Below are 12,240 nucleotides of genomic sequence, written 5' to 3'. Positions count from 1 at the left end.
TAAAAGCTTCAGCACATTTCGACACATTTACTCAAGCTACAACCTATACTTATCTTCTCTCTCGATAGTCTGTAGCATCAGCATGTCTATACCATAATATATTTACTCATTAGTTCTATTGTGCAATTCTATTCACATACAAACAATAGTTATCTCTTCTAACACCAACTTAGTGGCATTATCTAATCACAATCTAATCTATTCTGCATCAAAAATTTTGCAACCATTCACTACCTCAGATACAATATCACTTTTCCCCAACCACTTGCAATGTTGTTAGAATCAGGATCAAGTCATGGATCATTAAGAGGGTAGCATCAGATCATATCATGGATAGAATTGGAGGCAGAATTCTTTCTTGTTTCTTTCAAAAATTTAAAAACATAAAAGCATTTGGGAGAGTCAAATGTGAAGTAGACAAAAGCCATACATATATGAAGTCTAGAATCTACCATTGTAAGCCCATATATAGCATGTCTAGTAAATCAATGTTATTTCCAATCATCAAACATATTTATATACTCTGCTAGGTAGAAATTTTAGGAAAATAATCAGAATTAACGAATGGTCATGAAAAATAAAGAATTTCCTCAAGCTTTTACCTTGTGAGCTCCAATATTTCTTTTTTTTTATCTTTAACCTTTTAGAAGTTATAAACCCTAATGGACTTGTTCTTATATTCTCAAATCTCAACACTTTTTCGGGTTCAAGAATAAATAACTCCAATAGTCAGATTATAGAAAATGGACTTCCATGTAGTTTAATATGTAAAAAACGTGATCAAGTTGGATCTTATTGTTGAAATCGGAAAATGAACTGTGAGTCATACAAATGGCTTAACATGATTCCTATGAGCTATGACAACATCATGGTTTTGCATTATGGTTATTCTAAGTAGTAGTAGCTTGAATGTATTTCTTAAAATGCCTGGGTACATTGAAGTGGTTAATATTGGATTTATAAGACAATTTTTTGGTTCCAAGATAACAAGTTATCAGGGAAATATTTATAATCCAAATATGTCCATAGACATCATTATATGATGAAAGGAGGTAGAACCATAGTTTTATTGTTTGGAAGAGCTATGGAGCATGTATAAGAGTGGAGTACTGGAGTGAATCCTTTCTTTGCGAGAGCTGGTATTCAAATAGGGTGAGTCCCCAATTAATGAGTTTGTATCTTTACCTACCATGTTTAATCAACAAAGTTCCCTCTTTTTTATATATTCCCTTTTATTTTCGCTTGTTTTTTCTCATAAGATCGAAGTGATTACATATATGACCCACCTGAGCGCAATCCAAGCATCAGGTCCACATTCTTTAGGGCTATATTGATGTGGATCACAAGATCCACAAAGTGGATCATAGTTTTTTTAATTTGAAAAAAAAAAAAAGTGACTTTGCTCCTTTGAATTTGAACTCTTGTATGAGTCCATTTTAACTTTTAATTACATGGTACAAACCAATAAATTTTCATAATAAAGTACCCATAAATTATAGTTAAATATCCTTAAGGGGCTACCTTTGTTTCTCGCCAACATCCCAGCGATGTGGAATATGCTTTGTGATGTCCATTATGAGCTAGCACTCAATTTTTTTAAGGACATTCCAGGTCCATCACTTTCAAGGACACCTCATCTCATCCATGCACCTATTTATAACATGATTGAGTTGAATTGTGATCTGTCTATCGTAAAGGATACCGTAGCCAACTTGTAACAATTTCATAATAAGTTACTATGGAAAGGCATTTTTTAGTGCTGCATAACAAAAGAACTTCAATAACATTTTGAAATAAGAAAGCATTTCTGGGAAAGAAGTGTCTGCTAACAGTCAATACGAAGTGCTTCTTGCAAAAGGTTAACTTAAAAAGCTGAACTTGTGCAAGCTACAAAAACTATCATTTTGCTTATATTTATGTAAAATAACGATTTTATTTCCTTAAAAAAAATATGTTCGCTCACCTCACAGTGTATACATTAGAGTTGCACATGATATATGTAAATTTAAATTTAGTTGACTCATCATTGACCCAACACATATGAACACATGATTTTGTGGGTCATCTTCAGGCTATTAATTTAAATTGAAATCTCTTGAAGCTAAGTCTAAACTCATCTCTGCTGAAACCAAACATATTAGGAAAAAAAAAGGTTCCATTTTGTGTAACAAAACACCAAACAAGTGAAGAAATGCTGCTTTTCAAAGTACTTTAAATAGATTGCTTCAAAAAAAGCTCTGTTGGGAAAGCAGTATGATGAAGTGGAAATGTGCTTATAGACATTTTAGGATCAACAGATGTTAGTGAAGTGGCCCAAAATTAGCATGGAGAGAGATTTCATACATATGCAGGAAACAAATAACATTGAGGCATTAATCATTCTTTAGAATATTAAGCACTGATGCACTAATATTAAGCATCTCATACCTTTTAGCAAAGAAAAAAGTGTATTATATGACATATTGTCACATAAAACATTGGCACTAAGAAACACACGTTCAGAGATATATCACAAAAAGTAAAGAGTGGTAATTCGGAATGTAAGTATGCAAATCCATGCCATTAGGGCTTAAACCTGAAAGATTATTTGTTGAGCAAACCCATAAAAGAGAGAATCATCAAAGTTAAGCATTGAAATTTAGCGCAAACCAGTTACGAGGGCAGCCCTTAGAAAGTATTTGAGCTTCACTTGGAGTTCTTTATTTTCAAAATCATAAGTTTACCCTTTGGCTTGATTCAACATTTTAAGTTTCAGCATTCATATTTTTAAGGGCATGATTAGTAGTTAAACAAAGAAATTCAAAAAGGAAAACTTGGAAAATTTTAATGGATATTTCAAATCCATAATTGCAAGGTTTTATATATTTCAGTGCACATCCAAACACCTAGTTATTTAAAATCGTGAATTCAACTTTCATAAATATGCAGAACTGACAAAATGTCCTGATCTTGTAAATACAATTGAAAATTAGGTCGAGCTTGCTCGGGTTTTCTCGTTGCTCAAGTCCAAACTGATAAATAAAAATCAGGCTTTGGACCAGGCATGGACCCAGAAAAACTTTTTTCAAGCTTCAGCCTAAACTCAAACCTACCTGCTCCGAAGCCCAAATGGGCCAGACTGGATTGAGCTTGACTGGACTGAAAGGCTAAGCCGAACCAAATCCCAAACTGCAATCTCCTTTTATGCAACAACAAAATAAAAAGGCCAAGCCATCGCTACCATTGCATCTTCTGATCTCCTTCCCTCTAGCTTGCGCAAAACAAAGGGGAGAGAGAGAGGGCAGTGGAGGGAGAGAGAGCATGATATGCCATACCAGCCCGAACCGGATGGAGCATACCATGCCGTACCGGTTCGGTACCGACACTCGGTACGCCAAAAAAATCTCGTACTATATCGTACCTATACTGTACTAGTGTGATACTGGTACGGAGTCCGGTACCAAGACAGCGACCTTGAGAGAAAGAAGGAGAGAGGAGAGGAGAGATGGACCGATTAGGAAAGAGAAGAAATCTAAGAGCGAGAGAAGAGATTGAGAAAGCGGGTGGGGAAGAAGAGAGATCAAAAGAGTCAAGAGAGGACATAAAGAGAGAGATCATGGACTAGAAATTGGTGCTTGAGGGGGGGGAGGGGAGAGAGAATAGTAGAGAGATCGAGATGGATGGGGGGAGAGAGAGGGGCGACGATTTGGGGCTTGTTAGGGATGGTGGATTAATAAGTTTGGGGGCAGGTTAGGGCCGAAGTTGGGCCTTGAGTCAAGCTTCAGGCCATGCCTGCTTTTACTTAGGCTCTATAACCCAAGCTCAAACACTCTCAAGCCAGTCTCAGAATTCAACCTAAAGCCTATTTGGCTCAACGTACCTCGGGCCAGCTCGACCCATTTCCAACCCTACATGTAGTAAACAAATGTTGCTTTGGTTTCAATAAGCAAAATGGAATTAAATTCATAAAGTCAAGATGAAAATTGATTTTGACCAACTCATTATTTACAATGGAACTAGTTTAAGTTACAACATGAAAACAAATAAAATATTTTAAAATCAAAGAAAAAATGGATGAAAAAGACAGAAAATTTTGTTCAACAAAAAAATATATCTTGGCTATTATAATGCGAACTCCGGGGTTTCGACTCCACCCTAGAGTTCGACTCTATTTTTATTTATTTCCCATTTGAAGCAAGAGTCCCAGTACCAAAATTTTATCCCCTTTTCTCAAAGCATTTATCATTTGATAGAAGTCCGTCAAAAGCCATGAATACCTATCTTCTTTAGTCTCCAAAAGCCACATCCCTCCTCTCCTTCCATTACAGGGCTCCAGTTCATAGCATATTCACAATGCTAGTGTCTGTCCGTGCATGTGTATATAACTATAAAACATAAAAGATTCTTCGTTCAAACTCCAAAAGTTTTCTACTGCTCCCTACATTCCTCGTGTCTTTATGTTGGGAAAGGAAGCACTGACTTCTTTACTATTACAACTATTACACCAACAGACTGCCCTTAGGTTGTTTGCAATCTATTTGGTCAAAGCCACAAAATTTTGGAGATAGTCCTGTACATTTTTCTTTAAACAATATGAGTAATCTGACATGAATGTCATCTGCAAATGAAGAAATAAATTTGCTTATTTAGAGAAGAACCATTCGCCATAATGTCACCAAAAAAAAAAAGGCTTCAACTACAACTATCCTAATGAAACAACTAAATCGCACCACCAAAAGCCCTTTTAAACAATCAAACAATATGATTCATGTTTAATGGAAAGTACTTAACAGAAGAATAAATGGATTATTTAACAAAAGTAGCTAGACTCTTAACTACAGAGATCACACATCTTCAAGATAACTTGCCATAAATCAATATAAATTACGCAAATTTCTAGAAAAAGGTATACCTTTTTAACTGCAAGATCAAGATCATCTAAAGTGCCATACTCCCTTTCAAATTGTAGCCAAGAACGGCATATATCCTGAATTATTCAGAGCTTCAGGAAATTAATATTCCAAAAAAACAAAATAAACTGACAGGAAAATGTAAGGTCAAGCAACATGAATCAGATGCTCCATTATAGATACAACCATGGTCTGCCATACCGGTCGGTACGGATCGGTACCGGCCGATACATACCGGTACCGGATCCTACCAGTACGGTACAGCTGCATATTTCGGTACCGAACTGTACCGACCGGTACCGATGCGTACTGGCCTGTACCGACCGGTACCGATGCGTACCGATCCGGTACCGGACCGAAGTCCGTACCGGCTCCAAATTTTTTTGTTGGCTTTTAGCCCCATCGGTACAGTACCGGTTCGGCTCGGTTTGGTTCGGTACAGTCGGTACCGCATACCTTGGATACAACAAATTAGTAGCATTCAAACTGCAAAAGAAAATGCAGAAAAAGAAAATGCACATAATAGGTTTTTGCTAGAGCATAAAAGCAAAAAGTTTACCTCTGAACCTGTTCCAGGAAATCTCTTACTATAGCATCTCTTATAAATGAATCTTGCTTCATTTATGTGACCCATTTCAATTTCCATCGCTATGTAGGATTGCCAAACTTCCAACAGCGATCCACTAAGAAGGAATCACATTAGTCAAATAGGAAAGATCAAGAGAGTGAACAATATGCAATAGTTCTAATTTTGCAAGATGAAAAGCAGGAAAATAGTGGGAAAGAAGTTCACCGAACAAGGAAGAATCAAACCTTTTCTTTAACAAGCTTTCCCACACCCCACGAGCTGCAACCATGTCTTTTCCAAGATTAGCCTCTAAACGAGCCCAGTATTTGTGCAGATGCAGTAAATCATCACAGCTTACAAGTTGTGGAGACAAGTACTCAACAGCACGCTGCAATTATGACAAATCATGGTGCATATCAAGCAACTGATATTTGATACAAATATTGTGGAGAAATTATGCATTAACTAATAGAAAAGAAGACCTGAAATGTTTCCCTTATTAGAGCATAGTCTAGCCCATCCTCTTTTGCACCAACTATAGACATCCTCCTTCTTAAGCCATCAACTCGTGTGAGAAACAGATCCAAATACTACAATCACCAAACAAAATGCATGTTCAAGAACTTTCAATATTTATCAAATAAGCACAACAAAATAAAATGAATATAAGTTTTTCAAATGCAAACAAATCACTTTATTGAAGGAAAAATGACTCAATATGATGCTTCGCTAAAAATTCTCTATTTCTTTTGATAAAGGATTGCCATATTCTTGTTCGTATACCTCATCATTAGCCATATTTTTCACTTCTCAAGCACTATTCATAAACATGTAACCACGTATTCATTCGTGTAGTTTTGGATGTTTGATTATGCTCACATTTCTAGAGGTATAATTTGCAAATTTCATCCCAAAACAAGATGCAGCATCTTTCTTATTGTTAGTTATTTAGGGACCTCAAGTAGTGATTCTTGCTTCTGAAAAAGTGGATGTTCATCTTCTAACATATTACTTTCTTGATGCTTAGTTCTTCTATCAGTCACAGTTGTTCAACCTTGCCTACCCAAGTAAAATCCCATTAGTTAATTTTATGTCAACCCAAATTCTGAAATTCTCCACTTCATCTCAAATTAGCACTAATCTTGGTTCAGCTTCATGCTCAAATGAAATAGTTGTATAGACCTTATTATACAACCACTTCTTGACTTCCATCAATTTTAGTCTTCTCAAAGCCTAAGGCCCTATTTGGGAATGCTTTTGGAGCAACCAAAAGTGCTTGAAGCCCAAAAGGCACTTATGGGTGATGTATGGATGTTTGATAAAAAAACCTGAAACAGCTTTCTGGTCCTCCTAGATGCTTAAAAACCTCTACTTGGCAAAAGCTCCAATTTGGAGTATCTCCTCAAAAGCGCTTTCTAAAGCTTGTTGCAAAGCTATTTGTATAAAAAAAATACCACTAAACTTTGTAGTTATTACATTATTTAAAAAATAATTACATTGTTTATACAATATTTTGATTAAAATAAAATATATAAATTATACATTAACAATACTTTATACTATGTTATATTAAATATGAAAATAAAATTATAATATAATAATAGTATAATATTATACTGGAATAAATAATATCACATTCATATATTTAACTAATACTATATTTATGTAATAATATATTAATATACAGAAATAATAATTATCACATATTACTATAACAATATGTTAATATGTAATAACAATAATTCTATGATATTATATTATTATATTACTATATTGGAATGTAGATTGTTATATTACAATATATTATTAATATATTATGCTAATATTATGACAATATAATATAATATATTATATTATATTATTATACTAATATGACAATACTATGTTATTATTGTTTTTATATCATAACCATCATAGTATAATAGTACAACAATATTATGCTCTCAAAATGTTACATTATTATATTACAATTTTATATTATTCTAATATTATACTATTTAAAATAAAAAATTTATAAATTAATATTATTTTATAATAAGATAGTACAAAGAGTTAAAAAACTGAAATTACTATGCAATATCTTTTATTATCATTTCTTACACTACAAGCACGTTGTCAGTTTGGTTACCAAACAGATGTCAAAGTTAGTATTATCACATCTATCAGTCAACAACTACCAAAGCACCTCTATCAGTCAACATAATTCACATCTTGTTGCAAAATGACCAAGGCACAAGACACTGATTAGAATTTCAGCCCCAGATAATGTGATGGCTCGAAGTTAGTATTATCACAGCCCTGGGTGTGAGAACTGAACTCTATCACAGAAGAATAATTAATAAGCTTTGTCTGGCATATTATGAAGTTATCCTGAGACGACCACTCAAGCACCCCAAAATGACTCTGCCACACTTCTTTGATAGTTGAAACATGCCTTGCATAGGTGAAACAGAAAAGCAGAGCATGTTTAAGAGAAATTCATTCAATTATTTATTGCAAATGGTTATCAGCAAAGCAAGACTGATCATTCACAATGCTTCCGAGTTTTGATATTTACTAGTGTCTCTCTTTATCCTCCATTTTCACTTGACATCAACAGTACCATAAAGATGCAGCTGAATTAAACCATTTTCTGGCCACATCTTCCTACCATATTTAATAAAAAAAAGATTCCTGTACTTAAATACTTGTTTCAACTGAATTTATTCAAACAGCTGACATGATCTTTCAGATAAATCAACGCACACTCAAGCTTCCAAGCCACTCAGCAGCCGTGTTCTCTAACAAAAAGTTAATAATGAGGACGATCTCAAAAAAGATACACATGACAGCAACATGAATGGTGGCATCTAAAACAACCAGATCTGACTATGTTTACATGGTCCACAAGCACCTCATCTTCATGCAAGGGGGAAAAATCATTCCTATATCCATCAACTTCATATTGATTGGTTTTGTGATCCAAGGCCCAGACGATAAGCAATTGACAATTGCATCTTCCTAGTAGATTATCAAACTTTACATTTAGGAAATGAAGTGTATTAATTTGAAGATTATCAAACTTCACATTTAGGAAATAAAGTGTCTAAGTTTGATCCAATTTGAAGCATGGCATCACTGTCTGCAATCTCTGTTGGTATAAAATAGTTACTCCACCTCCCTAAGTTAACGCCACATGTACCACTCTAGTTAGCAAACAAATCATCTCAGGAAAAATGACAAATCAGTAATAGATATGACAGTCCTACATAAAACCAAATTTCTGAATAGAAATCAAAAAGCCAATGCTCATATATGGGGCAACTTCTTGATCATGATTATGGTTTCATTAGCAAAATATGGCATGTTCTTGGTTGTTATGGTTTCATTAGCTGATATCCGTTATAATTACAATAACTACTAGTATGGAATGCCAAACCGACCCGAACCAGGCTGTTTGGCCCATATTGAACCAAACTGACGCCGTCCCGGGATGGTTTGGCCATGCTGGTTGATTCAGCCTATAAACTATCCACCTCCCCCGACGACTTCTCTCGAAGACTCCATAAAGTTCACCATTCCTTCTCGCGCTCAGCCTGAGCTCGAAGAAAGACCAATTTTGCCCTATATCAGCCGCTCTCTCTCCCTTTCGATGTTGATCACTGCCGATGAAGATTCCACAGAATCCTTCATTCCTTCTCATGCTCAACCTCAGCTTGAAGACCGATCATGCCCTAGCTCCGCTACTCTCTTTTGACACCAATTGCCGCTAACTAGGTAAATCTCCCCCCCCCCCCCAATCCCCTCTATCTCTCTCCTCCCTCCCCACCCACCCCCCCCAAATCCCCTCTATCTCTCTCCTCCCTCCCCCCCCCCTCCTTTGGCAGTGATCGTTGACCCCCTTCTCTCTCCCTCCCTCCCTCCCTCCATCCCTCTTCATTCCTCATCCTTCTCTCTCTAGCCCTCGTCGTGGGCCCCTCTCACCCTCCTCCCTGTCCCCTGCGCCCTCTCCCTCTCCCTAGTCCAATACGTGTTGGATCAGCACAGTACAAGACCGTGTCGTACCGAACCAGTCGCTGGCTAGTATGCCCCGCGATATCGGTTAGGCAAACCCTGACTAATATAAAACATGACACACCGCAATATCCTTTTTACTTATCTACAATAAATGTGATGTCCTTGATACTGGCAGATAGTTTCTGGACAGATAAAGATTAATGTTTGATTTTGCATCCACAAGTTAGTATGTCAAAGTGCTATAAGAGAGAGCCAAAGCCTTCAATTTTACATTACCTCTTTGAAGCTTGGGAATGCATTTTGCAGAGACTGCTCAAAGACCTGAAATAAAAATAAATTGTAAAAATGCAACTTTTCTTGTTAAAGACAAACATGATAATTATAACTTCAAATTCAACAACATTTTGCACAATTTCCCAATGTAGCACTTTCATGGAATCGGAATTCACAAGCACAACCCTCTCTGTATTCCGTCAGATCATATTCTGTGGCTAAATACCATTGTTGGCTAAAATGGTCTTTCTAGTGGTAAGGATTATGCAATTACTTTTGCTCAAAAAACTAATTTCATTCAAACAGAGCACAACATGATTTGAAGTAGCTTAGCAGTCATGTGAATTCAACACCATTACTTGCTAACTATTAGAACAACCGCTAGATCCACTTTGAAAATCAATCATGCAATAAGCATAATGAAAAACCAAAAAATTATAGTACAAGTTTGTCCATGTAGAAAAAGATTTTATGCCTCAATATTCAAGCCTCCCATAAAAACATGAGCTGATTCATCAGTTTTAACTGAACAAATCACTGCATTTAACTGATAAAATAGTATACTGATGATAGAGAAAGATGAGCAGCGAGTTCAAAAGATGAGCAATCACAATTGTAGGTAACAAAACTGCAAACTAATAAAATCTGTTCATCTATCGTTAGTAAAAGAACTCATCAATAAAAAGTGACTGCTTCTATCCTCAAGAAAATACTAAACCCAAATTTTCAATCAATCAACATATTCTAATAAAATGCAAAAAATTGCAAAAGAATGAAACTTACTGCACTGAGCTCTTCCTCAGAAGCATGAATACGTTCCAAAGAAAGCAAATAGCGGACCCAAAGTTCACCAACCCATGTGCAGTTTCTTGTGGCTCTAGAATAAACACTTTTGAGAACATTAGGAACCTGCAAGAAAAGATACTCTTTTGTTTCAATGTAAAATATACCAATATCTAATCTAACTCAAGGCAGGTTGATTAGAAAACCTTCAAGGTTCTGTCCAAATAGGTGGTATATGCCAGCCACAGATCACTTGATATAGGAAATTCTGCAACAGCACGTTCATAGAGAATTTGAACACGAGCAGGGTCACCAGAAGACTCCTCAAACTTTAGGTAGTTCTGTTCTAAAAATGATCACATGAATTCCAGCTTACAAACAACTAAGAAGGTACTAATAAAGGATTTCCATGCAGAGACTTAAAAAAAAGAAGAATGCTGCAAGATAGTTAAATTATATATCAACGAAACATCACTACATGCACAGAGATCATGTGCCAGCAACTCAGCAGATCACTGAATAGTTGAAAAAGAGGTGTAAGCTGAAATAACCGAATTCTTTGTGCCTTAAACATACGCTAGTGTCCCTCTTTTCACCAGCTCTAGCTATTTTTTAACATATCCATCTAATGTGTACTCTAGGACCTTATATGACATCTTCTGGTTCAACCAATTTTCATCTATTAGTTCCTAATTTTACATCCAAACCAGAATCAGCATCTTTGCTGATCTTATCTTATGATCTTGCTTCCATGATGCATAAGAAAAGCTGGTTTAATTGCAACATTTATGTAACATTATCCCATTAAGTCTGTTATTATATATCAATTGCATAGCTGCCATTACGTGTCTTTTGCATGTTACCCGAATAGTATGAATTCCTCTGCTCCTTATAATAAAAAACACAAAGAACAAGAAGAAGAGTGATGTAACCTGATGCAGCATTAACCAACTTCTAACCTAATCAACTGAAACTGCATCATCAACATTAACAATGTAACATAGCATGCAGAACTTCCTCATAAGGACCTAATGTCAAACATAAGAATACGAGAGCTTAGGAAATCCTTCAAGCAACCCAACAGCTCATGAAAATTTCATTGTGCATGTCAAAAACATTAGCAAACTAGTTTGAAATCCAAATTATCCATTGTGGTCAACTGATTTTCAACCCCTTCTCAAAAGTTTAACTCTGCAGCATTAATCAACTCCTAAACTAATTAAGCGAAACTACATCATCTTCATTAACGATTTAACATACCACACAGGACTTCTTCATAAACAATTATTCTCAAACACAAGAATACAAGCTTAGGAAATCCATGATGCAACCCAAGAGTCCATGAAAAAACATCACGCATGTCGAAAAAACATTAGCAAACTAGTTTCAGTTTGAGATACATCCTTCTGTGAAGTATACCGAACAACCTCTAAAAGTACTCTGTTGAGTCTTGACACTTTCTCTTGAAGTAATAATAAAGTATATATGTGGGTTTTATGTCCCCATATTTTTAATCTATATCTTCTCGCAAATAGCTTGAGCAAGAATTTTCCTCCAACAGCCCACCTACATAGAATGAAAACACATTGGTTTGCTGATAGGTTCCTCATCCTAGTTTACCATTATTTGCTTTGTAATTAGAACAACAGCACTTTTCTAGCCATGAATCTCCTTTTCTTCAAAATAGAAGCTTCAACAATTTCAACACCAAGTCATGTTCTTATCAAATAA

The 12,240-nt window shown here is 35.6% G+C and overlaps 1 protein-coding gene across 5 annotated transcripts in view; it reads right to left on the bottom strand.

Annotated features, from left to right (window-relative positions):
- EMB140 (EMBRYO DEFECTIVE 140) overlaps positions 1 to 12,240 on the bottom strand; it is a 32,415-nt gene that overhangs the window by 11,583 nt on the left and 8,592 nt on the right. For all 5 annotated transcript variants that reach the window (XR_016399057.1, XM_008790091.5, XM_088714893.2 and 2 more), the window contains 7 exons: positions 10,716 to 10,850; positions 10,510 to 10,635; positions 9,730 to 9,774; positions 5,940 to 6,047; positions 5,703 to 5,845; positions 5,449 to 5,572; positions 4,892 to 4,966 (listed from right to left, as the gene is read on the bottom strand). Coding sequence is in view for 4 of the 5 variants with exons in the window: in XM_008790091.5 (XP_008788313.3) it covers positions 4,892 to 4,966; positions 5,449 to 5,572; positions 5,703 to 5,845; positions 5,940 to 6,047; positions 9,730 to 9,774; positions 10,510 to 10,635; positions 10,716 to 10,850 (756 nt within the window). In the remaining variant the exon portion in view is untranslated. The remainder of the gene's footprint in view (positions 1 to 4,891; positions 4,967 to 5,448; positions 5,573 to 5,702; positions 5,846 to 5,939; positions 6,048 to 9,729; positions 9,775 to 10,509; positions 10,636 to 10,715; positions 10,851 to 12,240) is intronic.

This window comes from Phoenix dactylifera, chromosome 2, assembly GCF_051530095.1.
Source record: "Phoenix dactylifera cultivar Ajwa chromosome 2, Ajwa_hap1_PhDact_Kaust_v1.1, whole genome shotgun sequence".
NCBI lineage: Eukaryota > Viridiplantae > Streptophyta > Magnoliopsida > Arecales > Arecaceae > Phoenix > Phoenix dactylifera.
Note: the sequence above shows the minus strand (reverse complement) of the source record. Positions and strands in the feature narration are given on the sequence as shown.